At 46.1% G+C, this 27,961-nt stretch overlaps 2 protein-coding genes across 3 annotated transcripts; one reads left to right on the top strand and one right to left on the bottom strand.

The window, feature by feature from the left end:
* Positions 1-13: 13 nt before the first annotated feature.
* LOC136944937 (collagen alpha-6(VI) chain-like) lies at positions 14-16,735 on the top strand. Its single transcript, XM_067238895.1, is given in 41 exon segments — positions 14-107; positions 331-1,162; positions 1,164-1,801; positions 1,998-2,552; positions 3,102-3,722; positions 3,922-4,482; positions 4,645-5,202; positions 5,308-5,880; positions 6,060-6,633; positions 6,969-7,326; positions 7,513-7,591; positions 7,701-7,846; positions 8,196-8,288; positions 8,586-8,639; positions 8,819-8,890; positions 8,987-9,013; positions 9,140-9,184; positions 9,341-9,394; positions 9,628-9,690; positions 10,151-10,216; positions 10,339-10,392; positions 10,519-10,554; positions 10,699-10,761; positions 10,940-11,002; positions 11,109-11,171; positions 11,347-11,409; positions 11,518-11,568; positions 11,701-11,736; positions 11,850-11,912; positions 12,337-12,399; positions 12,595-12,627; positions 12,737-12,773; positions 12,883-12,894; positions 13,023-13,516; positions 13,630-13,726; positions 13,867-14,523; positions 14,698-14,788; positions 14,901-15,052; positions 15,509-15,679; positions 16,014-16,061; positions 16,202-16,735. Coding segments are annotated over 41 exon segments (8,568 nt in total). The 5' UTR covers positions 14-31; the 3' UTR covers positions 16,378-16,735.
* A 735-nt stretch (positions 16,736-17,470) lies between these two features.
* On the bottom strand, positions 17,471-26,912 carry pik3r4 (phosphoinositide-3-kinase, regulatory subunit 4). Of its 2 annotated transcripts, XM_067238318.1 has the most exons (21): positions 26,628-26,912; positions 25,429-26,181; positions 25,064-25,197; positions 24,347-24,971; positions 24,026-24,160; positions 23,479-23,700; positions 23,132-23,305; positions 22,853-22,998; positions 22,541-22,744; positions 22,118-22,319; positions 21,977-21,997; positions 21,218-21,309; positions 20,268-20,490; positions 19,898-20,063; positions 19,600-19,764; positions 19,252-19,463; positions 19,024-19,155; positions 18,609-18,709; positions 18,333-18,421; positions 18,079-18,199; positions 17,471-17,957 (listed from the first exon to the last, which is right to left on the bottom strand). In XM_067238318.1, exons 2-21 carry the CDS (start codon positions 26,144-26,146, stop codon positions 17,787-17,789), a joined length of 4,053 nt encoding a protein of 1,350 aa, XP_067094419.1. In that variant the 5' UTR covers positions 26,147-26,181; positions 26,628-26,912; the 3' UTR covers positions 17,471-17,786. The 2 variants fall into 2 exon arrangements, with proteins under 2 accessions (XP_067094419.1, XP_067094420.1); XM_067238319.1 differs by lacking the exon at positions 21,977-21,997.
* Between the last annotated feature and the right edge of the window lie 1,049 nt (positions 26,913-27,961).

The following is a 27,961-nucleotide window of genomic DNA, read 5'->3' as shown; positions in this document are numbered from 1 at the left end:
CTTAGGGAAAGTGACTAGTGAAGGGTCCATCATGGAGTGGAGAAGGGGTCTGCTGGCCCTCGTCATCACAGCTGGATGTATTCTGGTCAGTGGTGCGCAAAAAAGAGGTGAGAATGGATTTGTGTTTAGTCTGTGGTACTCTGGTGTAGACTCAATCCTATAATTAAATAGCCGTTCAGCAGCTCATGATACTTGTTTTGAATCAGAGGATTCCGAACCATTGTATTTCTTTCAAACTGTGCGTTTAGGGAATGAAAAATCAAAAAATGAAATAAGTTTCAACAGGAAAATGGGATCTTTCTTGGCTGATGCTCTTTGTTGTCCTCGCAGTCTGCACACAGGAGGCGGTGGCTGACATTGTCTTCCTGGTTGATGGCTCATGGAGCATAGGAACAGAAAACTTTGAGCAGATCCGCCAGTTCCTCTACACGCTGGTCAACAGCTTTGAGGTGGGGCCTGATCATGTTCGCATTGGCCTGGTCCAGTACAGCACAACGCCGCACACAGAGTTCCTCCTCAACTCCTACCAGACCCAACAGGATGTTCTCCAGTACATCAGCAAACTGCCATACAGGGGCGGTGGAACCAAAACCGGGCTGGGTTTGGACTTCATGCTTCAGAACCACTTTGTAGACCAAGCTGGGAGTAGGATCGCCAATAATGTGCCTCAGATAGCCGTGGTGATCACTGACGGCCAATCGCAGGACAATGTGGAGCCGCAAGCCGTCGCTCTGAAGAGGCAGGGGATCACGTTGTATGCTATCGGAATCAAAGACGCAGACGAGAAGCAGCTGAGGGAGATTGCCACTGAGCCCCATGAACAGCATGTGTATAGTGTGTCCGATTTCGCCGCGCTGCAGGAAATCTCCCAGAGTATCGTCCAGGTGCTGTGTACCACTGTTGAGGAGGCCAAACGACAGCTGACCCAGGTGGCCCAGGGTAATGGATTACAACACCACTATGATCACTACAGATCGCTACGCCAGCACTGTGGCTTCACTGACCCCCTAATGCGAGGGACTTTCTTGTACTATACTATACATTGCTCTTGTAGATCAGCTTATCCTCTTACAAACTTACAAACAGCCACATTTACAGTACCAGTCAAAAGTTTGGACACATTTTCATGGGAAAATGTGTCCAAACTTTTGAATGGTACTGTATGATGCTAAAAACCTGTCTTCTTCTGTGTTTCCAGAGTGTCGCAAAGCCACCAAAGCCGACATTGTCTTCCTCGTGGACGGTTCCTTCAGCATCGGTGACCCCAACTTCCAGGAGCTCCGTGGGTTTCTTCGCACCTTTGTAGAAGGTCTGGAGATCGGCGAACAACAGGTCCGTGTAGGACTGGTGCTGTACACCGAAGACGAGCCCCATCAGGAGTTCCTGCTGGGAGATCTCGTAGATAAGAGATCCCTGCTGGAGAAAATAGACAATCTCGCCTACCGGCCGAGAGGCACCTCTTCAGGCAAAGCCATCGGCAAAGCTCTCACCTTCCTCCAGACCAATTACTTCACCAAGACCGCCGGGAGCCGCTCCCAGCAGGGTGTGCCACAGATTGCTGTGGTGATAACCGACGGGAATTCATCTGATGATGTGGCGGAACCCGCTCGGGTTCTCAGGAGAGAGGGGGTCATTGTGTTCACCATTGGGGTAGGGGCAGCCAACACAGATAGGCTGAAGGCCATTGCTAACAAGCCGTACGGGTGGTTCCTTCACAGCATTGGAAGCTACCAGCAGCTTCAGAAGAGGTCAGAAGAGATGCTGAAGACAGTGTGCATCTCCATGGAAACCCAGAGGCAGGGTGAGGGAAAGCACCTCTGTTTGTGTGTTATGTCTACATAAATACAGTCATGTGAGCAATATTTCTATTGCTCATAAAACCGTAAAAAGATTTCACAAGCTAGTTGAAAACAGAAACTAATTTTTACGAATGTATGATATTATGATGATGACACCCTATAATGACTTATCTTCTTCTATTCCTTTCTTTTAATCAGCTCTGGTCCCAAAGTTTGCGGACATTTTCTTTCTTGTGGATAGCAACATGGCACAGAAAGACTTTCAGCAGGTCAGAAATCTACTGATGAAACTGGGGAACATGGAAGTGAGCGCAGAACAGCATCGCATTGGTCTGGCACAGTTTGGTCAAACAACCAAAGTAGAGTTCCTTCTGAACGCCCATCAAACCAAGGAGCAGACAGTAAATGCACTGCGTCGATTCCGGGTTCGCCCGAACGGGCCTCGTAATCTGGGAAGCGCGTTGGATTTTGCCAGAACACAGTTCTTTAACAAAGCAGCCGGGGGCCGCGCCAACCAAGGCTATCGTCAGTTTCTTGTTGTGTTGACAGGGGGGCTTTCGAATGACCCAGTGATTGGAGCGTCACGTCTGGTCAGAGCTGAAGGGGTGTCTGTGGTGGCTGTTGCTACTGATCCAAAATCAGTCACAGAGTTGAAGTCCTTAGCACAACATGTGTATATGTCCCAGGACACCAACATTGTACCTACTCTGAGGAATCTCTTGGAGACGGAGGAGGAGATCGTAATGAGTGCAGGTGAGGGTCTAAAGCATAACTTAACTACAAAACCTATTTTTTTGTCTGACCTCATGGTCACGCATTGGTTCTCCCCAATCCTGATCTTGATTCCTTCAAATCTTTGCAAAGGTGATGTTTTTATTATTTGGTGGTAAATCCAGGGTTTTTTCCCACTAGTGATAAAAAAACATTCAAGACATTTGTGACGTGCAAGTTCCTTTTTAAGGGGTTGTGTGTGATAATTGTCTTGTATTATTTCAAGCATCTGAGAAAATCCCAACAAGCATTTTAATGAAAGAAACTCCACTCCACTTTTCAGTATTTTTAAGAATATGAAGGGGTGAGACTAAGTGGAAATGTGTGAGTTTAGTTATACTTTAACAGCAAGTTGAGACGCGCATGTTGGGTTTTAAAATAGTTTTGATGAATGATTTTTTAAATTAATTTGTTTACTATTAAATAAACTAATGGTGCTTGGTATTGAAAACATAAAGAAAGAGATTAAAGCTTATTCATGACTGAGACACTTACTGATTGATTGTTTGTTTGTTTGTTTGTTTGCTATAGATTGCACGGAAGCCAAATTTGCAGATATCGTTTTCATTGTTGATGAGTCTGGTAGCATTTCACCGGAAGACTTCAGTCTGATTCGTAGCTTCCTGCACAAGATTGTGAAAGGCTTGGACGTGGGTTTGAATCAAGTGAGGGTGGGCATTGTCCTCTACAGTGACAAGGCTACTGCCCACGTCTACCTCAACTCTTTTGACAATAAGGATGAAATTCTGGAGTTTATCAAGATCCTCCCCCAGCGTGGGGGTGGTACCCTCACGGGTGCTGCTCTGAAGTTTGCCAAAGAGAATGTTTTTGTTAAGGATAAGGGAAGCAGGCGTGGTTTTGGTATCCAGCAGGTGGCTGTGGTCATAACTGATGGCGAGTCTCAGGACAAAGTGAGCCCTGCAGCTACCGCCCTTCGCAGAGCTGGCGTCACCGTCTATGCCGTGGGAGTAAAAAATGCCAACATCGAAGAGCTGTTGGCGATAGCTTCACATCCTCCTAAATCTCACATGTTCAACGTGGACAGCTTTGCCAAGCTGGGGAGCCTGGAGAGGACCCTGAGGAAGAGCCTTTGCTACAACATTCTCCGCTCAGCAGTCTCTGTCAGTGCCAGGAAATACAGCATCAAAACAGGTTAGCAGAGTTCAACTTATTTGTGAGATAACACTACAGCAAATGTTTTTAGACAGGTGAAATCACGGCTAGGGATTTGCATTAGTTTTATTAACTCAAACCTGTTAATTGAAATTTCAGTTTATTATTGGTATTATTTTGCCTCAGATCAACAAAAAATAAAATCCAGCAAATTGACACACTTTTGTTCCTTATTCAGGCTGTAAGCAGACAGAGGAGGCTGACATCTTCTTCCTGATTGACCATTCCGGAAGCATCACCCCACAAGACTTCCAGGACATGAAAAAATTCATCATTGAGTTTGTACACACATTGCGCATCGGCCCGCAGCATGTCCGAGTAGGTGTGGTCAAGTATTCAGACAACCCTGAACTGGAATTTGATTTGACAACCTACAAAGACGGCAAAACATTAGAGGCTGCAGCTGAGCGTATTATCCAAAGGGGAGGTGGAACTAATACTGGTCTGGCTTTGAGTTTTATGAACACGTTCTTCAAAGAAGCAGAAGTCACACGGGGAGCCAAAGTCCCAGAGTACCTTATTGTTATCACAGATGGGAAGTCTGCAGACAAGGTGAAGGAACCAGCACAGCTTCTGAGGAACGAGAAGATTCAAATCTACGCCATTGGGGTGAAAGAAGCCAACCAGACTGAGCTGCTGGAGATTGCAGGTTCACCTGAGAGGAAGTTCTTTGTCAACAACTTTGATGCTCTGAAGTCAATCAAGGACGAGATCATCACAGATATCTGCGCCGAGGACAGTACGTGACCCTGTCTGTAGAAAAGCGTTTACTGTTTGTATCATCAGACAGGAAGTATATTACGTTTTATAGAGCTAAGGATCAATTGCAAAATTAGCCACATGGTTGATTGCAAGATGAGCTGTATTAAACATGATTCACACTTCTGTTCTCTCTCCATAGCGTGTAAAGGTGCAGCAGCTGACCTGCTCTTCATGATAGACAGCTCAACCAGCATAATCCCACAGGACTTCCTGAAAATGAAAGAATTCATGAAATCCTTGGTGAGGCGGTCTGTTGTCGGTCCAGACAAAGTGCACGTTGGCGTGACGCAGTTCAGCAGCAATTCAAAGTTGGAGTTCCCTCTGAACAAACTGTATGACAAACCTAGTATAGAGAAGGCCATAGACTCCATGCAGCAGATGGGGGGAGGCACGCTGACAGGAAAATCGATTTCTGAAATCTCACAGTACTTTGACCCCTCAAATGGGGGTCGCCCGAACAAAAAAAGGTTTCTATTGGTTGTGACGGATGGTGAAGCCCAGGATGAGGTGTCGGTGCCTGCTAAAGCTCTCAGGGAGAAGGGGGTGTTGATCTTTGCCATTGGAGTTGACAATGCCAACACAAAGCAGCTTTTGGAAATCAGTGGAACACAAGAGAGGGTCTACTCTGTGGCAGACTTCGATGGGCTCAGAGCCTTGGAGAGGCAACTAGCGTTGTCCATCTGTGATCCAGAAAAAGGTGAGTTATGTGACATAATGATTAGGAGAGGAATGCATCAAAAACAAAAAAAAACTGTAATTTGGGGTATTAAGAGTCTCCACTCTCTCTTCTCTTACAATCCAGAGTGTAAGAAAACAGAAGTTGCAGATATTATCTTCTTAGTGGACCGCTCCTCCAGCGTCACCCCAAGCAAGTTCCGCAGTATGCAGACCTTCATGGTGTCCATGATCAACCAAACCACTGTCGGGGAGAAGCAGACACGATTTGGTGTCATCATGTACTCCACCAATCCTGAGAATGCATTCAGCCTCAGTACGCACTACTCAAAAAGACAGATTTACTCGCAGATTTGGAAGCTGAAGACATCGAGCGGAGATACATTCACAGCCAAGGCTCTGGATTATTCCCTGCAGTACTTTGGTGCCGCGCACGGCGGCAGAAAAGACGTGACGCAGATTTTGATGGTGATCACAGACGGCGAAGCTCCGCACCGTGATAATCTAGAAGTGCCATCGAAGGCTCTGAGGGACAACGGGGTCGAGGTGTTTGGCATCGGAGTGGAGGGAGCCAGCATGACGGAACTGGAGACCATGACTGGCAAAGACCAATCCAAGATCTTTTATGTGAACGACTTCAAGGCTCTCGAATCACTGTACTCCAATATCTCTCAGGTCCTCTGCAACACTACGAAACCAGGTAATGTATAAGCTTACAATATATGTTTTTACGTTTGTTTTCTTGAATGAGGTATCTTTTGGGGTTTTTGGTTGTTGAACTTGATAAAAAAGTATTGGGTGCAAACGAATAGATCATTCTATAAGATTGTGTTTTTCTACAATTGTAGATATTTAACATATCTTTCTCTGTTCTCCCAGTGTGTAAGAAGACGCAGGCTGACTTGGTCGTTTTAATAGACGGCTCAGACAGCATCCAGAAAAAAGAATTCTCACTTGTGAAAAACTTCACAAGAGATCTCATCTCTAGTTTCAATATCAGCAAAGACTACATTAGAGCAGGAGTTGCCCAGTTCAGCTCGAATCCTAAAAAGGAGTTCTACCTCAATGAGTTCTACACTATAGAAGGCATAAGAGACCGCATCGAAGCTATTGAACAACTTGCTGAAGGAACTTTTATTGGAAAGGCCCTTAATTTCACCAAAAGTTTCTTTGAAGCAGCAGCAGGAAGTCGTATCCAGTCAGGGGTCTCCCAGAACCTGGTGGTGATCACGGACGGAGACTCTAGAGATGATGTGGTTGCAGAAGCAAAATTCCTTAGGGATTTGAATATAGAGTTGTTCGTCATTGGTATCGGGAGGGTTAATATTCTAGAGCTGCAGCAGATTGCAGGATCTGTTGACAGGGTTTTCACTGTGCAGGACTTTTCCTCTCTGGCCAAGATCAAGACCAAGGTGGTGGACTCTATATGTGACGAACGCAAAGAAGAGACAGGTAAAACCAAATTCCAATAAGGAAATATTTACATTTAGTCATTTAGCAGACGCTCTTATCCACAGTGACTTACAGTAAGTACAGGGACATTCCCCCGAGGCAAGTTGGGTGAAGTGCCTTGCCCAAGGACACAACTTCATTCGGCCGGGAATCGAACCAGCAACCTTCTGATTACTAGCCTGAATCCCTAACCACTCAGCCACCTGACTCCCAGTGGAGAAGGAGAAATATATCCTTTTATTTCTCTCTCTTTCTCTACTATTATCTGTGCATTTTCTCGAACCATTACCAATCAATTTTGAGAGAAAGGCAGCTCAAATGGATTGCATGTCTTCTTCCTCCAGGTTGCATTATAGATGTCGCCGTTGGCTTCGATATTTCTCGCAGGAGCGGGTCGATGCTGCTCATGGAAGGCCAGTCCAAGCTGCAGAGCTATCTCCAGGAGATAGTCCTCTACATGTCCAAGCTGAAGGGCCTGTGCTGCGTCAGGACGGACAGGGTCACGGTCAACATTGGGTACCGGGTGGTGGCTGATGATGGACAACTTCTGCATGACTTCTCCTTTGAGCCGTACAATGAGGATGTGATAAAGAAGATCAAGGCCCTGCAGATACCCCAGACCATTCACTTTAATCGTGCTCTGTTGGCCTCTTTCAAGGAAAAGTTCCATAAACAGTCTAAAGCTGGCGTGAAGGTGGGACACTAAACTGCAAAGCTGTTGTACAGTTTTTGCATACTCCCAGACTTGCATATTTGTCACCCTTTTCACCTCTTAGTGCATGCTTGAGATTGTTCTTCATTGTTAATACTTAGTCCCATCCAGTTCTGCCAAACCTAGCCTGATAACTGATCATATTCTCCGACCTAACCTGCCCATCAGGTGCTTGTAGTCTTTTCTGATGGACTTGATGAAAACGTTGAGGACATGGAGAGAGAGTCAGAACAGTTGCGTCGTTCTGGTAAGGAAGCATCATATTTTTACTCAGTTACTGTACTATCTAGTATATACTTCATGCCGAACCTTTGGCTCAGTAAAGAGACTTGTCTTCCACCCCTCCTCTGGGGCAGGTGTCCAGGCTCTACTGACTGTGGCCTTAGAGGGGGTCCAGAATGCCCAGCACCTCCAGATGGTGGAGTTTGGGAGAGGGTTTGGCTACAAGCAGCCTCTCAATATTGGCATGCAGAGTGTGGGCAGTACCATGCACCAACAAATAGTAAGTAACTCATGCCTGTTTTCTAGGATATTCCTAGACATCTCTACCTGAGGGATTACTCCTAGTCCTGGAGCATACTTAGTTTAGTTGTGATCGATCTGATTGCCTTCTCTAGGTGTTACGCTGAGAGATTGCTTTGTTCACAAATGAAAATTTAGGAATGTTGAATGTCAGGGTGTCAAGCTAAATAAGCCTTGATGTTTTTGCTGAGCCTGGTTCTTGTCTTGACTTGTCTGGCAAGAAAATGGTCAACCAAAGATGTAGGCTTCTAGAACGTAGGAGATTAGATATGCAGACAAATAGAATAGAACAGCATTGACACACGATCCATATGTCTATATCTGCCAAGGACACAGTAGCTGAGAGAGAGTGCTGCAACGTGGCGTGTAAGTGCTCCGGTCACGAGGGGATCCGTGGTTTACCGGGTTCACCTGGGGAAAAGGTGAGTAAAAAGAGTAAATATATATAATGACAGAAGTTAAGTAAAATTATGAGATTGATTGAAAATGTAGTCAAATATACATTAGGTGTAAGGAAATGTGGCACAACTTTACTTCACCTAATGTATACAACTCAAGGATGTCAAACTGAAGACTGAACCGGTTAGTCATTAAGAATCCCCTGGAGGTCACAGGAAAGTTCTGGTTCTGATCAAAAATGACTGCAGTTGATGATGCCTGTTATGTTTGTCACAACCTGATGAGCTCATGTTATTCTGGTCTTCATCTCTCCTCATTAGGGTCTTCCAGGGCTGAAGGGCCACCCAGGCTTCCCTGGGGAGGAGGGAGGGATTGTAAGTGTTTATTTAAAGAAAACTAAGGACACTGCTTGATTGGACCATTGCTTGAGTTGGTTTTAGTATTGAAAAAGCGTACAAAAAAACAAGAATGTCTTACTGACCGACAACACCAAACCTCACCACCACAGGCTGGTGACCTTTGACCTAGGATTATCTGGTGTGTTTTTCCCCAGGGTGAGAGAGGACCACCAGGTCCAACTGGACCTCAAGGTCTGCAGGGTTGTCCTGGTACTCGAGGCCAAAAGGTAAGTTAGACACGTCTTGTTCTGCACTAGTCACACGCAAAGTCAGTAGAGACCAGTTGTAAGCAGGTATCTCATACATGGCTGTCTCATTGACAGGGCTACCAAGGTCACAGGGGCAACAAGGTGAGTGAGCTGGTCTTCTGACAAGCAACATCAAAAACAAAATTCCGGCTCTTCAAGAAACATGTCTGTGTTCTGTAGTTCATATATTTCTGTGTTGCTTTTGGATTGTTCTTGTGAATCTGACAGGGGGATGACGGAGAGCATGGGCTGGATGGCATTAATGGAGAACAGGTAGCCTTCCTCTGTTCAGCATGTAGTTCATGAGGACACATAGATTTCAGGCTACTGAGCACTTTTTGTTTGATTGAGAGGGATCAAATGATCACATATCAATGCTTGATTGACACGTTTTTAGTTTCCTGAGACTGTTCTGGTGCGTGTTTGCAGGGTGTGACAGGATTGGCTGGAGGCCCTGGGGAGAGAGGAGACTTTGGCAACCCGGTAATTGTCATTTCCTTTTCTATCAAACCGTTCTACCATTTTACACACTTTTTTACCACACTTTTACTCTTCATTTCATGCATGTGACTCTCTTATTTAATCTTGAATGTACCCCTTTTGAAAACATTCCTAGTTGATTAATGAAATTGTACCTTATGTACATGTTATGCTTCCCTTTATCTCAACTTGTGTCAATGTCCAACTGGTGCTTCCTGTCTGCTTCTCCTCTGTAGGGTTCCAGGGGCATTAGGGGAGAGCCAGGGATCAAGGGCCAGCATGGGCTGAGAGGAGATCCTGTAAGTAGAAAAGAACCTACAAAAGACCAACGCACAACTCATATGAAAAACAAATAATGTTGACAAACTGTCGATATGCGGTTTTTAGTTTCAGTCCTTATGTCTCAGTCTCAGTCCTCCCACTGATAAGTATGGGGTTACTGACAGCTTGTGGTGCATTTCGGGGAACGCATTCCTTCTGCAAATGTCATCCCTTATCACAAGCTTAATATTTATTTCAGTAGAAAATATGCAGCTATGTGTTCCTCCTCTCTAGTTGCAGAGTTGAAGAAGGGATACTACGAATTCATGCTGCAACTGTAACATGTCAAATGTGAGGGACCTCAACAGGGATGTCAGCAAATGTTATTACTGGCATTGGATGCTCACACAGACCCGCTGTTCTTCATTTCTTTAGAAGCAGAAGAGTCACGGAAGAGAGGGCTTCATTGTTTTATCTTCTATTTTTGTGTGGTTTTAGGGGGAGCCTGGAAGCAGCAACACAGAGCGTGGACCGCCAGGCCAGTCCGGACACTCAGGCTTGCCGGTAAAGAATGCACAATGATGATGACTTTGGGATGCATGTGTAAATGTGTACTTGCCAGTCAGTACAGATACACACACACACACACACACATAAAACATGTTTTGTTTTGTTCTGCCATGCAGGGAGATGCAGGAGAGGATGGGGTTCCGGGAGGGGATGGAATCGATGGAAACCCTGTGAGATCTTTGGATTGAACTTGTGCTACATACCCAGCTACAGGCTCAGGTCCCAGACAGCAACAAACATTAGTGGGTAGAACAGCCTGCATTGTTAACAGCACTGTGTGTTGATTCCTCTTACAGGGCCCACAGGGTAGGAGAGGTCCACCTGGAGTCAAGGTACACTCGCATAAATATATACGGTGCTATCAAAATCCATGTGTGTGTGAGGCTGAGATCGCAACGTTGTGGACAGGTGCGTGTGCATAATCAGTTCCATTTGCATCACACGCACATTATGTTTGTGTGTTTGTTGTCTTCCAGGGACTAAATGGATCTCCAGGTGCTGCTGGACTCTCTGGAGACCAGGGTCCTTCTGGATCAGAGGTAGGTACCTCAGCAAGGATGTGGCTTGACAAAGAGATAGGTTTGATTTCTCATGCATGCAACCCCACCTTAATCTTAATCTTAATCTAAGATTAATCTAGATAAATTAGGAGGATTGCCAGGAAACTGTCAAGACATTAGCAGTTAAAAAATTCTCCCATATCCCTTATCTGCTCAGGGTGTAAGAGGAGAACAAGGTGAGAACGGACCCGAAGGTACCACAGGACTTCCTGGATCACAGGTGGGTTCTGTTCACAACCTACCATCTCCTAAGTACCACTCAATGAGGCAGACACTGTCCGAGTGGGTTGGTGTTAACTCTTAACCTAACCTATCCTGTGTTCCAGGGTACACCTGGCATAGGGGGCAGGAAAGGATCAGTTGGACGTCCAGGTCGAAATGGAAGAAAGGTTGGAGACTTCTTCTGTCAGCAGTTCTTCTTCTCTCTGTAGTCCTCCTTCTCTCTGTAGTCTTCCTTCTGTTCGTAATCCTGCCTCATTTAGCTACTATTTAATGTAGTTTGTATGAAAGCCACACTCACAATGTAATACCTTATCATTAAAAGTTTGTTTTACATCCATGCAGGGTGAGCCAGGAGACCTTGGAGTGAAGGGCGACACAGGACCTCTGGGTCCCAGAGGGATGCCGGTCAGTGTGTGTGTGTCTGTGCGTGTGTAGGGGGTGGGTGTGTTATGTTTGTGTTTGTCTAGGTGTGTTTACATGTGTGGGTCATGTGACCTGTCTGCTTTACACCAGGGTCTGGATGGAAAAGATGGTTACGGTCCATCAGGACACAAGGGTCTGAAGGTAAGATACTGTCTTTCACCTGGAGACCTGTGTGTCTTTGTTGGTTTGGATCACATTCATTAAGACAGACTATGATAAAGACAGACCATGATTGAGGATGATCACAAAGAGTGGACTGTGTTTACTTCCTAGGGTGAACCTGGTTTCCCTGGCTACCCCGGGCTGCAGGTCAGTAACTCCTTGGTTTCTCACACCGGTTCTGAAGCAAAAGCAGGTGTGAAGAAATGGAGCTGGAATACCTTTCAGCTGACATGTCTTCTGTTTGTTCTTTGTGGTTTCAGGGTGAAGGTGGTTTTACTGGACCACCAGGAGGACCAGGACCCAAAGGCAACCATGGCAGGGGGGTGGGTGTCACTCACACACACAAACACACAAACTACTTATTTAGTTGGCTAAAAGGCACCAAAAGTGTCTTGTAAATGCAGTGGCTAGTAAATATAGACAGTTCCTTGAGTTCCTTGAATCCACCTAAATACTGTTAGAACTGTGCACTTTTAATCATTGATCTTTTTCTGCACTTTGCACATTTGTAAAAAGCATATAGAATACTAAATTAATACAATGTAATTACTAATACATTGTAAATGTCTTAAAGACACAGTTAGACAGACGTGTAGTTGTATAGTTCTGTTGTTAATTTTACATATACACATGCATACACATACATCAGTGTTTAATATTCACACTCAAATAAGCAGCACAGTTTGTCCCACAGAGCCTGCCATACATGAATGATGTGTAGATAATATCTGACTGTCTGGTCTCCAGGGGAACGCTGGCGGAACAGGAGAAACAGGACAGCCCGGAGACCCAGGACTAGCGGGACACAGGGTTAGTGTGCCGCCGGTCATCTGCTTCATGAAGATGGGGGTCCATGAAAACAGGGATCTAAGCAGAAATCCACATTCATGTTTTTTGTTGTTCCGTTTATATTTAGATATTGATAAATGTATACTTATATATTATGTTTTTGTACATTTTATATTTTCCTTTTATGACATTGTGTTATCTATGTTCTCTTCACAGGGTCCTAGAGGGTCTCCTGGTGAGAGACCCGATGTAAGTATATTCCTGTGTGTTCAATAGAAATAGTAATATATCATAAATAAATGTCAGAATACTCTGAACATTTACTTTTGAGAGATTCAGTTGAGTTTTGTTTTTCCAGGAATGCCAGCTGATTACCTACATTCGTGACAACTGTGGTAAGTAGAACTAGTGATGTATTAGAGGAAGAAGTAAAGATGTTTGTCATTGACAGAAGGGCCTTGTCTGTCTCTAAATACATTTTTATTTGATCTCTTCTCTGAACAGCGTGCTCCCAAGGTATGTGTCACTTGTATTTCTCTCCCATACACCCCTACACATCTAATAACAAATGACAGCGAAAAAACTCCCAAACTCTCTTCCTTCTTAACTCTTTCTCCCTCCCTCTTTCCCTCCCTTCTTATCAGGTTGTTCGGGGTGCCCAGCCTACCCCACAGAGCTGGTGTTTGCCCTGGACATGTCTGACGACGTTGAACTTCCCGCCTTCGAGAGAATGCGCTCCGCTCTCGTCTCCCTCTTGAACAACATCAACATCGCTGAGAGCAACTGTCCGACTGGTGCTCGTGTTGCCGTGGTAGCCTACAGCGCCTACACAGAGTACCTGATCCGTTTCCAGGACTACCGGCGCAAGAGCCAGCTGCTGGAGGCGGTGCAGGGCATCCCGCTGGTCCAGACGGCCAACAAACGCAACCTGGGCGCCGCCATGCGCTACGTGGCACACAACGTCTTCAAACGCACTCGGAAGGGGATGAGGATAAGGAAAGTAGCCATCTTCTTCTCCAACGGACCTTCCCAAGACTCCTCTGCCATCGTTACTGCAACAATGGAGTTTAATGGCCTGAACATCATCCCAGCGGTCATCACGCTTAAGAGTTCACCAAATGTTCTCCAGGCTTTTAAGGTAATAAATGGAGACACTGAATTGAGCTAATAAAGCTGATGTTACCCAGTAGCAGCTCACAGTGAAATGGAACAATATCTTTAAGTGCTTTTGTTGTTGTGTTGGGCAAACAGGCTGATGAAACACGGCGCTCCACCCTGGTGGTGCTGCGGGACGACCAGAACCTGGAGGAGGGGCTGAAGAATATCATGGAATGTGTCATCTGCTATGGTAGAACATCTTCTACCATTCCTCTCACCTGACTTCCATCAGCTAATCTTACCTCAGCCCCTCACTGTTTCAACTACTGTTGAGGACTTACCAAGACGTTTCCACAGTGTGATGCAGAGTGTGTTCCTCTTTTTCCCCAGACCCCTGTAGGACCGTACAAAGCACCTGCTCCTACATCACGAAGGCCCCTCTGATCCAGCAGGTGGATGTGGACTTGGCCCTGCTGGTGGACAGCTCCAGGGAGGTCCAGGCGGACCAGTTCTCTGGCATGCAGCAGCTGCTGGGCAGGGTGGTGGAGCAGCTGGCAGTGAGCCCCCAGCCCGGCCAGGGGAATCAGCAGGCCAGGGTGGCCCTCGTCCAGCAGGGCGCTGCTCAGGCCGCCAAGCTGGAGTTTGGCTTCCAGAAGTACAAGGACCACAGAGCCATGAAGCAACACGTTCTCCAAGGACTTCGACAGCAGGGAGGGTCCCTGGCCCTTGGCCAGACCCTGGAGTTCACCCTCAGGGAGGTGCTGCTCAAGGCCCCCCGTCCCCGGACCAGGAGGGTGGTCCTGGCCATAGTAGGGGACAAGACGCTTGACCGGGATCGGGCCAAGCTGCACTACGTTTCCGAGCAGGCCAAGTGTCAGGGAGTGGCGCTGTTTGTGGTCACGGTGGGCAGCTATTACAACCGCACGGAGGTGGAGCAGCTGGCCAGCACCCCCCTGGAGCAACACCTGCTTCATCTGGGCCAGCTCAGGGAGGATGACCAGGAATACGCCCAGCGCTTCTTCAGAGCCTTCCTGGCCGTGCTCAACGGTACGAAAGCATGACCCTACCTACTCGACTCATATCCACTTACAACTTACATACAAGTGATGAACTTGTATAGCTTTTCATAGGTGTGACGTCTGGTTGAGAAGTGTTCGGTGGTCTGTGGACTTCAATGCGCGCATTTTAGCTTCGGACATGTCCTTTTCTTCTCATTTGTAGGAGGCATGAACACCTACCCTCCTCCGTCTCTGAGACAGAAGTGTGCACAGCTTGAGGGACAGGGGCAGGGGCAGACTATATTTGTATACAGGTAGGCAACTCCCATTATACTCAAATCCACATGACGTACAGAGTGTTTATCTAGTTGGACAGCAAACCCCACTGACACCTGCACATTGGAATCTTTACTCGCTGTTCCTCAGCGAACCAGAGGTGGAGGAGGAGCTGGAGGAGGAAGTGGAGGTCCAGAGTCAGTATGACTACCTGTCTAAACCAGAAACAACTCAGGTGGAAATCTTGGAGAGCCATTCCAGGGGGGATGGAGAAGAACTGTCCTCACGACCAAAGCTCAATGGTGTGATTCCCACAGTTTGTGGTTCAGACCACCATTTTACATTTACATTTACATTTAGCAGACGCTCTTATCCAGAGCGACTTACAGTAAGTACAGGGACATTCCCCCGAGGCAAGTAGGGTGAAGTGCCTTGCCCAAGGACACAACGTCAGTTGGCATGACCGGGAATCGAACTGGCAACCTTCGGATTACTAGTCCGACTCCCTCACCGCTCAGCCACCTGACTCCCTATTTTAGTCCATCAAAGTGAACTTGAATTGGAATAGCAGTAACTGGATGGTAGTCCTAGTCCTCTGTGTTACAACAGAGTTATCAGGTACCGCATTGCTGAAGGCATGTCTTTTGTCCTCCACTTTTCAGATATTGCATGAGTAGGCCCTTGCACTGCCTGTTGCATGACCGCCTGAAGGACTGCTTTAGGTACTCTAGTAGTAAACCTGCCTGTTCTGCTTTCAGTACACTGTCTGTTGGATGTGGACAGGGGCTCCCATTGCAGGGACTACGTCCAGCATTGGTACTTTAATAAAGCCATCCATGCATGCTCACCGTTCTGGTATGGCGGTTGCCATGGCAATGACAATCGCTTTAGTACGGAAAGTGAATGTTTCCAGGCCTGCAACTCCCACAGTAAGTTACGTGTCCTCCAGTCAAATATCAACACCATATAGTAGGTGTTAAGAGGGAATGCGTGGTTCTTATCAGGGCTGAGAACACAAGCTTAGCCACAATCAGAATTACCTTGTGTTACACTGTGCACTTGATAAATAAAACACTTTGACATCTCTATACACAGATGTATCTGATCCTAAATACAAAACACACACTTAACGTTTATAATTTATCTAAACTATTTATGTATCTGTCTTAATATTTGTAATCATTTGGTTTTGTTTACCTATTTTATTACAATCTGTTTTACATGCATATTGTTTGAAGCTTCGTAAAACTTGTTCTGTTCCAGATCCCACATCCATGCTACTGAAAGAGGAGTCTGATGTGCTGGACAAGAGTAAGGACTGAACTCTTTCATTTCAAATGTATTTAACAAGGCAGTTAAACAATAATAATACTTTGCATAATGTTTGAACAAAAACACTAAACATCCCTCACTCTGCTCTCTCTCTCTCTTCTGTAAATGACTGCCAACAGACTCGTGTTTCCTCAGCCAGGATGTCGGCACCTGTGGGAACTATACTGTTAAATGGTACTTTGACACACAGCAGAGTGAGTGTTCTCGCTTCTGGTTCAGCGGCTGTGGAGGAAACGGCAACCGCTTCGATACGCAGGAGGAGTGTGAGGGCCTGTGTCTCCGGAGGAAGCACTAGGATGATGCTCCACAGAACCAGCCCTGGGTGAAGACTTCACACTAGACAAAAACTTTCCTCTGGTTTGTCCAAGATCTCTCACTGAATATGTACCCATAGGCCCTTTCTAAAATCGTATATTTTTTATACATTTTGTTAAGGATATACATTTTGACAAGTGCCTGTCTGTTAAATCTTACCCCTCCGAGTGTTGGCTAAGCAGCTGCTTGCTATAGGAATATTTACTCCAAATATTTGACCTCAAGCAATCAAGCCCAAGAGGCAGCCCCTTATATCAAACATAGCTGCAAATGTTCACACAATATCTTCCTGGAACTCAGATGATACATCAGTTGTACAATAAACAATGTGCTATTGATAAACCCAGACTCTGTGTATCTGTAGTCATCTTTAAACCCTGTCACTAGAAGCCTTGTTTAATGGCAATGACAAAAATGTGTTTGCAGAACGTGTTTTTTGTCGGTACATCTCAAAAGGCTTTGCTCTGAGTCCACAAGAAACATAAGCATTATTAAGCCCACCAGATGTCATGTTGCTTAACATGACATCTGGTGGGCTTAATAATGTTAACATCCTAGTCAAGAGAAATTCAAGTGTTTTTTTTTTTTTTTACCACAGCACCATAACATTAATAATAATAACATTTAGAAAACATTTCTAGCAAAGAACACAATGACACGGAAGTTTGTGTTTACATTCAACACATAGATTCCCTGCCTTTTATGGTTTACATATCTTACTGAAAGTCATCTTTCAGTCATCCTTCACATACTGCTATGTTGACACTGGGCAGGGCACGTCTATCCTGCTGGCTGTAAACATCTGCAGGCTGTGCTTATGTTTCTTGTGAACGATTAATAAAAAGCTGCAGTATATAAACAAACATTTTTCTTCGGTGATGCTAAGATTTAAAGCTGGTCCATGGCATGAATCGTTTGACACAACATTGTTCATGCTTAACCCCCGATATACTGATTTTACATTTAAAAAACGTTCCCATTCTAGTTTCCGTACTCTACCACATGATTTGTTACGTAGTGTTAATTCTACTGACCAAGTCCTCTAAAAAATATATATATACCACAGACACATTTCAACAGTGTTTTTATTAACACATTTTGGGCAGCTGTGCTCAACATAAAACATTTAATGTTTTGCATGACACATTAAGAGGCAATGCATGATTTTCATGACAGCATCAACAATAACAAACACTGATGACATTATGATCACTTGTTCATTCCAATTCCAATAGGGGTTGTTTTATATTAATTAGTTAAATTTAAAATATATATTATATACAAAAGCTAACAATAAGTTGGTGGGGTGGTATAGAAATTATAGTAATTGAGCATGTGTTTATGATCCTGAGGTTGGAAAGAGTATGCAGCCTGCAGCCCAGCAGAACTTCACTTCCAGACCTTGACGATGCCATCCCTGGAGGAGGTGACAATGAAGCCCTGGGTGGTCTGGAAGGTGGCGATGTCCGTGATGATGTCATGATGGCCGACGGGGAGGGAGCCGGGCCCGCGGCGGGGAGCGTCCTCCGTGGCCCCGCTCTTCTGCTTGCTGTGGATCTCCTTATTGGATGGACACGACTGTCAGTCTCGGGGGGGACTGCTACGCACTCACACGCTACACCATTCACACACAGTAGCTACACTACGGATGTTCGTGTTCCACAGACAGTTTCCCCAGTACCTGAACAACTTCGGTTCCTTCGATGATCTTGCGGTTGTAGAGGACTGAGGGGCAGTGCAGCGAGTCGTTAGCCCCTCCCGCTACGATGTAGGACCTCTCTGGGTATGCCAGGTCCCAGAACCTAGAGGAACACGGTCACACCAGTATAAAACGACCTAGAGCAGCCTCTCAATCCTGGTCCTCGGTACCCCTGAGGGCGATTGGGAAAAGGCGACCTAGAGGAACACACCAGTATTTGCTCATTGTCCACCTACCTGATTCTCATGTCTGAGCCAGCGGTGAGGAGGAGGGGGTTTCCATCTGCAGGGCTGCAGTAGATGCCATGGACACTGTGTGGAGAGGGCTACAGACGGGGAGATGGAGAGAAGGGGAGTGAGACACTGGAAGAGTGTGGATAAGGGTGAAACAGGGATGATTCATCCAAGCCAATGGAATGTGGATGTCTAGACAAGACACTCCCTTCACAAATCACCAACCGTATCTTGCTCACTGTCTCTTTCGCGTACACACACCCACGCACATGCACACACCTGCATCTCAGAGAGGGGGGGGGCAGAACTGGCCCACAAAGTGAACTTCCTGTCCCCAGTCTCCATGTCCCACATAGACACTTCATTGTTGCCTTGCACCGCTGGTAAAAAAGGTAAAAAAGTAATAGAATTAAACAAAATGATCTAGGAGAATTACTCATGTTGTACTTACATTTACATTTAGTCATTTAGCATTAAGTCGCTCCTATCCAGAGCGACTTAAGTGTAAGTACAGGGACATTCCCCCCGAGGCAAGTAGGGTGAAGTGCCTTGCCCAAGGACACAACGTCATTTTGCACAGCCAGGAATCGAACCGGAAACCTTCAGATTACGAGCCCGACTCCCTAACCGCTCAGCCACCTGACTCCCTCGTACTACTTGTACCGACTACTTAACAAAAAAGGAAGATCTTTACCTGCGATGACAGATGACTGGTAGACGGGGTGCATGAGCAGCCTTCTGATTCGTGCTCGGGCTGGATGGGAGTGGTTTGAGATGGGCAGCTGGAATCGCATATCCCAGCAGGCCATAGTGCCATTGCTGGTGCCTGGATGAGATGACAGAGTAAACAAAAAGACAAGAATGAGATACTTTCAAAATATATCTTTGTTCCATATATATACACACATATACACACACACACCAAGACAGAGCCAGCACTGATGCATGTCCACAGTGAAGGAGGTGATGAGGCCCAGACGCAGATCGTGATGGAGGGTCCAAGCACTGGTATTGGAGCGGAGGTCCCAGCCAACCAGAGAGCCGTTCACAGTGGCATAAGCTAGCACTGACTGAGCGCCGGAGTTAAAATGGTGGACGTCCACAACAGAGCCGTCCTCCTTCTGGTCCAGGAGCCTGTCGGGGCAACGTGTGTGTGTAGGAGGGAAAATACAGCGAGAGAGTGTGTGTGAGACATACATGCATCATGGAACAGGCAAGCTCATTTACCATGTGACCTCACCCACCCCAAATGAAATAGTTTCATCATTACCTTGACTGAAAGGGTTGAACTTTGGGTGATTTGGGGGGCTTGTTAGCTTCGATGGTTAGCAGCTGGATGGAGCCGTTGTCGGAGGCGACAGCCAGGTAGTGAGAGCCCTGACAGAAGGTGAGTGTCTTCACGTTTCCCCCGAGGCGAGAATAAGTCAAAACAGACCTGAGGGGGAAACCACACCATCTGTGACCTTGACCTGACACTGAGACTAACCCTTAACACAGGCTGTCATGATTGTCGTTCTGAAAGAAGCTGTGGACTATGAGTTCCATATGGCTGACGTGGTGTGGAGTACCGTGTGGTGGTGGTCTTGCCCTCCATCTTCTGGCTGTCCCACACCTTCACTGTGCCGTCATTGGAGGCGGTGGCGAAGATGCAGTGCTCGTCAGACACACGGATACGGTTCACGGCAGCCTTGTGCTCGTGGAGGTGAGCCACCAGGAGCCCTTTAGGGTGCCAGCCTGAATGAGGAACATTTTAGATTAACAAAAAAATATATATATATCTTTCAACCTAATTTTGTTCTAAACTAGGTTTGAAAATAAATCCACTTACGAAAAGAAATCTGCCGAAATTATTAACTAAAGCTTTGCAGGATACTGTGAATGTGTGATGGGGTATAACCTGACACCTAGTCTGGAGAACGTATTTTTAGACTATTTTACCCGGAGGCGGAGGCCTGCTCTCCCACTCTGCGCTCTCCATCATCTTCTTGGCCATGCGCTCGGCGCTACACTGCTCCCTCTTCTGCTGCACCAGCTGCTGCAGCTCCGCCTTGCAGGTGTTCAACCTGCGCTGGTAGGTGGAGCTGCCGGCCACAGACTGTGCCACCGCAATACTAGGGGGCGCTGGACTCTTCCTGCTCTGAGCCGCTGTCCCTTCAGGCACCTGTCAGAGAGATGGATTGACTCCTTTAAAAAGCTACAATAGGTATGTTTATTTAAGTGAAAGAAAAAAAAAGCATTTTCCTCCTATAAACTTGTTTTGTAAGCTAATGAGACCTTCTGAGAGTTTTTTTGCAACCCTAATAGCTCAGTGCCAGTGCAATAGCAATGACTCATTTTTAAGCAGCTGGCTACTTTCAAGCCAATTGCCTACAGCGAGGCATGCCTTCCTCAGTTTATTTTGGGAAGCAACAGTCAAAATTGAGCTGAAGGAAAGCGCAGAATTTCTGACAAGAATTGGGGACAATGTTTCATATTTGAATGTATTTTATCATGTTACCTATTGCAGCTTTAAGCGTGTGAAAACGTATCAAAGGGACCAACTAGTATGAATGCTAAATGGGTCTTTGAAATGAAAGATGAATGGTTCTTTGGGTTCAGGGCTATCACACCAGTAGAAATGTGTGGGAATGCAGCTGGGTCCAAGGACCATATGGGAACACAGATATCAGTTTCAACCTACATGGCCAAGATAAATGACTGATCCAACAAGCCAGGACTGAGGAAAGAAAAGCTCCACACTGCCACCACACAGCTGCCAGCGAAGAGTAGTACACGGGTCAAAAGAGGAATGTAGACTAATCTAAATCAGACATCAAGTCTCCAAAACAGGAAACGAATTCCTAAGGTTTCAATGACACGCATCCTAAAGTTCGACAGGCCGTGGTTACCGTGGCGGGCTGTGGTGAGGCGGGCTCCTGAGAGCCAAACATGCTCTTCCACTCTTCGTTCATGTTGGAGTCCTGCTTGGTGTGTTTCCGGGCTGACAGAAGAGACAAAAGGATTATTTTATTTTTTTAATTAAGAGTAATAGGATAGGTTTTCCCTCAAAACCGGTTTAGTGGTTAGTACTAAGTCTTGGGTCTAATTAACTGAGTCTGAGGGAAATCTGAATGGAGCTTGAAAGGAAACATATGTTTCTAACAAACTAAAAACTACGACGACACTGATGGAGAGCTAAAGATTGAGGGGGTTGTGAACTAGCCAACTGTCTTCCAGAACATGAAAATGTTCTGAAATGAAGACATAAGGTAATGGTTTTATGGTGCTGGATTCTATGGCAGCTGGCCCTTTGTAAGTTTGAGTCTGAATTCACATGAAACTCCCAGCAAATCTACATCATATATATATATATATTTTATCTTTCAAAAATAAATTATCCCCACTATAACTAAAGATGATGCAAAGTCAGCATTCAGAATGCTTCTAGGTCATCCATACTACGGCCAGTGCATCTACAGCCAGACTATTTAGAGGGGAGAGTTAAAACAGTCACCAGCAGTCCAACACTCTCGAATGACACTCCCATGCGACTGTAACAAACCAGCTGCAAGACAAACTCAACATTAGGGAACAGTGTGAAAGGACTCGTCATTATTTGGTGTTATTTCCACATCAAACATGCTCATCATTCAGAACCACAGTAATACCAGATGCTGAGGTGATGTAGTCTGTAAACAAAGAAAACGATCAATGATAAAAAAATGAATCTTATTTTATGTCTCAATAACAATGTGGTGTGCTGGGTTAGATTTAAGATGTGTTGAGGTTGTCTACATCGTGCGGCCTACCTCTTTTGTCCTCGGCCTCCTGTTTGGGTTTGACCAGGTCCACCTGGCGTCCAGTGATGCCCAGAGTCCCCAGGTCGATCACCCCGCTCTGGACGACCTCACCCAGGTGGCCCTGGTCCGACATGTTGGCCTTAGCCTTGTTTGACTTGAGCATAAAATCTTTGAGAGCCAGCAGCTTGTCCTCCTCCGCCTCAGTCATCCCCTGCAGGGTGTCAGGACAGGACACGAGTAACCATGTCGTCTCCACAAACTGCTCATTTCTAGCCAATCAGCGTTAGTCATTTGAAGATTTCCTCAGTGATGATTTTGAAACGTACATTTCGTACAAACCGTCCATTCCAGTTCCCGCTAAATGAATAATCGATACACCCCGTATTTTGCCCTTTATTTACATGACCTTGGTTTCCGAGTGAAACCCTTTACCTGTGAGAGCAGCTTCTTGAGCAGCTGGGCGATGGCCGGGTCGTCTGGGATGGGGCATTCTGGGATGGAGCCGCTGCGCTTCTTCTGCCTCAGCAGCAGGTGGCGGAAGAGGCTGGAGATATCTTTGGAGCGCAGAGAGTAGTCAAAGATGGAGCGACTCACCGGCTCCTTCAGCACACTCAGCAGGACTATCTCCTTATCAATCTGAAGGGGAACACAGGACAGACACTGACCAGACTGGCTTCGAGGCAGGCTAACGACACAAGGATCAAACAGGACGTTCTGTGGGTGGACTAAGGGTCAGTTCAGCACCTGGATGATGGGCTGGGTGACGAAGGGGTTGAGGTGGGGCATCAGCTTGCAGTACACATCAGCGATGTTGAGGTGCTGGGCCACCACGGTGATGAAGCCCACGGCTCCGTAGCGGATCCACAAGTTGGGGTGGCACAGGAACGGAGCTGGGGGTGGGGGAGCAGTTTATTCCCAGGTTCAGTGGATGAGGGGGAACGTAAAGGCAGTGCAGATCATCCAAACGATCACGTCAACGGCAGTTACATCCACCCTGTCCGATATGATTCCGGGGACTCTCACCGATGTCGCTGACAAACTCGTAGATGTGAGGCTTCTGCAGCAGGCCCAGCTGGCACATGCAGGTGAGGGCGTTGAGGGCCTTGTAGATGACAAACTCCTCGGCGTCACTCAGGCCCTGCTGGAGGAGGGGCTTCAGGATGGACGAGCTCTGCCAGCCCACGTAGGCTGCCACGCCTGGACATGAGAAGGGGGGGGGGGGGGGGGGGGGGGGGGGGGGCAGACACATCTGGTCAGACACATCTGCCCCACAGTTGTTGAGTGCCAAAATATAGCTTTAGGCAGCTACAGGTGCTTAGTCCCTCCCTCAGACCCCCCCCCCAGCCCCTCAACACAGCAGGGAACCTGACCGACAATGCTGTCGAAGAACGCGCCCCTCAGGTGCCAGTCGTTCTTGTCGTTGAGGAAGGTGATCATGTGGGAGAGCAGCACGTCGTTGGCCTTCTGCCGGCCGAAGAACACACAGAGCCGCGTGATGCCGTTCTCCATCAGCGACTGCTTGACGATGTTCTCCGAGTCGCTCAGCAGCGTCACCACCTTCTGCTGCACCATCTCGTGCAGCGCCTGCAGCTCTGAAGGTGGGTCAGGTCGTGGGGGAAATTAATTACATTAATGTCCCTCCAAAAGAAAAATACATTGGAGGTAAACAGGTGAGAATGTTGGAACTCTACCAATAGGATGTTGGTAATGTAAACAACAGAATTTTATGAGCATCCTGCAATTTTCTCAAAGTTTGTTTTTCATGTACGTACAGCTGAAAAACAGACCCACAATCTGTATAAATTAACAACAGACTCGCTGGAACAGAAATCTTATTACAGGAACTGTTGACAGCCTGCATGGCTGCTGTTGATTATTTTGGGAGAAAACCCTAACGGCTATGACCCGTAACACTACCTGAGTCATAGTTCTCGTTGGGGTGAAGGACTTCCTCTCCGTCCTCCCCGCTCAGGTCGTGCTCTGTGTTCAGGTTGTTCTCCTGGACGAGTTCCAGAAACCGCAACGCTGTCTCTGCTAGGTGGGCTATGTTCTCTGGAGATCGGGAGAGGATGAACAGTGAAAAGGGAGGGAGAAAGCCGGAGAACTTGCTAATAAGGTTAACTATTCCTTTGAAAAGCAAAACATGCTGTGTACTGGTTTACAGTCCTCTTCCAGTCTAGCAAGCAACGTACTGATGTGGGTCATTATGTTATATGTTTCCATTCCCTCCCCAAGCACCTGCGTATGCCAATCTGACAATGGTGGCATCATCCTGTGCCAGGTGGGCGATGCCCGGCAGGATGTACTCCGGGTAGATATTGACATCATTGCGGGGCACCTCCTTGACCAGCGCCAGCACCTTGGCCAGGGTGCGCACCGCCTGGGCGCGCACACGCGGCACGCCGTCGTTACAGAAGTGCAGCAGGTAGGGCGTGATGCGGTCAAGAAGGATCTCCACGCTCAGGCGCGGCGCCAGGTGCAGCACCAGCTCCAGCGCCGCCAGCTTGGAGTCGCAGGAGCGCAGCGTCTGCAGACAGGAAGTGATCACTGACACCAGCACCACCAAGCCCTGCTCCTCCCTGGAGCTCACCTCAACGCTGCCCCACTCCTGAGATGCTTTCTCGGCCTGCTCCGGGGAGGAGGGGCCCCCTCCACCACGCAGGTTGTGGAGGATGTTGTCCAGATCCTTCCGGATGACCAGAACACGTTCGTCTGCAGACTGGAAGGTCTCCTTGGCAAACTGGGCCATGTAGGGCTGCAGGAACGTATAGAAGATGTCTGGAAAAGCTTTGCCTCTTTGCTGCTTCAGATACTCGTCTGCTGTCAGACGCAACTCTGGCTTGCGCTGCACCATCTGGGCTACCTGTCAGACGAACAGGCGAAGGCAGTGTCGCTTAGAAATGACATCAGATGGTTTTCAATTTGACTTCAAGATACTAAATGGTTGACTATTACCAGATCACGGATGCTTTGGTCCTCAATCTTCATGAGAACATGCTCTGTCTGAAAGTGTCCTTTGCGATACGCCAATAGTTGGGAGAGGTCAAATAATGGAACTCCCTCTGTGAAGAGTTCTGCAATCACACAACCTAAGAACAACAAGCATCAGTACAAGGGACTTGAGACATAATATCCATTCAAATCCCATCATTGTTTGATAGCACAACTGTTTTAGAGCAACTTGAATCATTTAAGCATCTACTGATACAGTATGAATCATTTATGAGGATAATTTCCCTCAGAATAAGACTGACATACATTTACTTTGACTCGAGCTTGACACCACAGCTCTGACTCACACCAACATGTCTGACAAGTACCTGCAGAAAAGATATCCATGGCCTGTTTGAGCTCCCCCCGTGTCCTCTGGTGGTTGCTGGTAAGGTCCACAAGAGGGGTATTCTGGTCGCTCTCTGTAGCAAACATGCTCCCATCCACAAACCTCTCAGGAGCGATGTAGCACGTCCTTCTCCTGGACGTGTCGAAAAAGTAGTTGAAGTCAGCCGGGTTGTCCTCTGGCAAATACGTGGGCTTGAAGCTTGCAAAGTCAGTGAGCAGGACCCAGTTCCAGCTGGTCACCATCACATTTTCTGTCTTAATGTCCCCGTGGCGGACACCAGCTTTGTGAGCCTGGTCCACGGCTGTGAGGATCTGGAAGGCCAACCAGCGCTTCTCTACGCCATTGAGGAAGGGCCGCGTGCTGATGCGGTCATACAGGTTGTCCCGAACATACTGGCGGAATAAAATGGCCGCCTTCTCTGTGAGAGAAGCCTTCTGGAAGGGCAGGCAATTTTGACAGGAGTGAAGTCTGATTTTCAGCTCTTCCAGCTCCTGTTTATAGCTGGTAAGGGGCAGGGATGGGTCCTGAATGGCGAACACCTTCACCACCACCAGGCCTTCCCTGTGTTTGGCACGAGCCACCTTGAAGAAGCGGGTGCTGCCAAGTCTCTTATCATATTCGTGGTCGTGGATATCGGAGAAATAACTGTCCACCGACAAAATCTGTGAGGGGGCAATGCCTGCTAGTTGATTCCCCATAGCTTCTGTTTGCTTGACCAGAAGATTTTGTCTGCCTAAACAATAAAACATTCATCATTACAGGAAGGAGCTGTTATTTGAAAAAAATGACAGATTATTTCTAATAACCCCTCTTCTTTTTTTATATAACCAAAGAACATTTAGGAATGGCTGCCATTCCAAATGAGTAACGGCAAAAACGAAAATGAATAGGTTATAAAATAAGTATTATAACATTGTATTTATTTGTCATCACATTGCCCAGGCAGTACAATTAAGAACAAATAATGATATGTAAAAAGGAACACATTAATAGATCGTAGCTAGATAATCTGTAGTTCTAATGACATACATGTGATTCATGTGGTCACAATTATCGTGACTCCTTTCACTGTATAATTAACATTAGCACTATTATGCCATAATATTATATTAAGAAAAACATAGATTCCAGATACAGTGGTCATAATGAACTGATAATGTTAAAATGTGGAATCTTTACCAGACGAACGGAGGGTGTTAAAATGTTTGTTGACTTGGATATGTCTTCCTTCTCCTATTAGCTAGCTAGAGCTAGCTAGCTAGTCTGTGCTTCGCTAGACAGCTAGTTTACTGCATAGCTATTAACAACTGCACACACATCGCTTGAATATCTGATCCAGCCCTTAGTTAAGAAGGCTTACAAACTATTTAATTTGTATTGTTCTTTTACGGAAAATGTGTTGCTGAGTCTTCTTTTGCATTTCCTTAATAACTAGCCAGTGAGTTTGTTGTTTTCCCCTACTTCTTCTACGATATTTTTTCTTGTAGCTAACAGCTGATTAGTATGTATCCGGGTTAAAGGTTATTTTTAGTCGCCAATATTAGTGTAATACTACAACCTCTTTTTTTACTCTTAACATAACTATAATAGCTCAATGTTCATCGACATTACATCTGATAAATTATGAAACGTTCTATGTGTTTTGAAAACTTTCTGAAGAAAGTACCAATTTCCATTTGCATTTCTTATGGTTATGTCAGGGCTTAATTTAGTTTCTTTTTTAGTATTATACTACACCATAACATAAGAAGGATACTTGTAAGATTAACTGGGCTACACATTTGTCGAATAATTCAATGTTGAATTTGACACCTCATCACATCTCAATGTGATGGCCTCAATTTTACATTTAGGAAATAATATTGATAAATATTACCATAATTCATTTGTGATGCGGTTTGTACAGCACTTCTGTTGAATGATACAAGAGAAAAATGCTTTCTTGTTTAAAAGCTAAATTGTTTAAAAAGCTGCTGTTTGACAATAACGCTCTTGGTGATCCAGTTTCTAAAAGCAGATGACCTGGTACTAAATTATACATCGTTTCTCTCACTTTTGAATTTCCCAGTATTCAAAAAGACTGTTGTATTCCATGACAGTAAGCTGCAGAAGTTCCTCGGATGCTTTCCTTAAAACCATAGAGCGTGTTAGTGGCATTCTGACTGAAGGTTCCAGGCTCATGGTGAAGTGGTAATATGAGTGGAGCCCCGCTACTGTCCAATGCCGTTGTTCGTAGTCACATGATTAACCTGCCTGATTTTATAATATAGGCTACCTGGCTGTTTTAGAATCACACATTTTCTTGGTACGCAATGACAGAAGCATGATTACAGTACTTTAATGAAAACTATCTTTGGTGGATATTTATTCAGGAAGACTCTCGTCTCGTAGCCTGCAGACTACAAACTCTCTCATCGGACACGATTGCGACCCACGCAGGTAAATGTGAATTTACTACCTGCTTACATCCCAGGGGCTACTGCTGTTAAAGCTAACTAAGTATGCACTAATAG

This window comes from Osmerus mordax, chromosome 6, assembly GCF_038355195.1.
Source record: "Osmerus mordax isolate fOsmMor3 chromosome 6, fOsmMor3.pri, whole genome shotgun sequence".
Taxonomy (NCBI): Eukaryota; Metazoa; Chordata; class Actinopteri; order Osmeriformes; family Osmeridae; genus Osmerus; species Osmerus mordax.
This window is presented reverse-complemented; position numbering and strand designations above follow the sequence as displayed.

Excerpts from the sequence above, each read along its gene's own strand:
- pik3r4 (XM_067238318.1), bottom strand. The coding sequence starts at position 26,146 with ATGGGGAATCAACTAGCAGGCATTGCCCCCTCACAGATTTTGTCGGTG. Across the intron at positions 22,320-22,540 it reads TCAAGAAGCTGCTCTCACAG|GGGATGACTGAGGCGGAGGA; the intron begins GTAAAGGGTTTC and ends GACACCCTGCAG. Across the intron at positions 18,200-18,332 it reads GGCTCAGACATGAGAATCAG|GTTCTGGGACCTGGCATACC; the intron begins GTAGGTGGACAA and ends GTGTTCCTCTAG.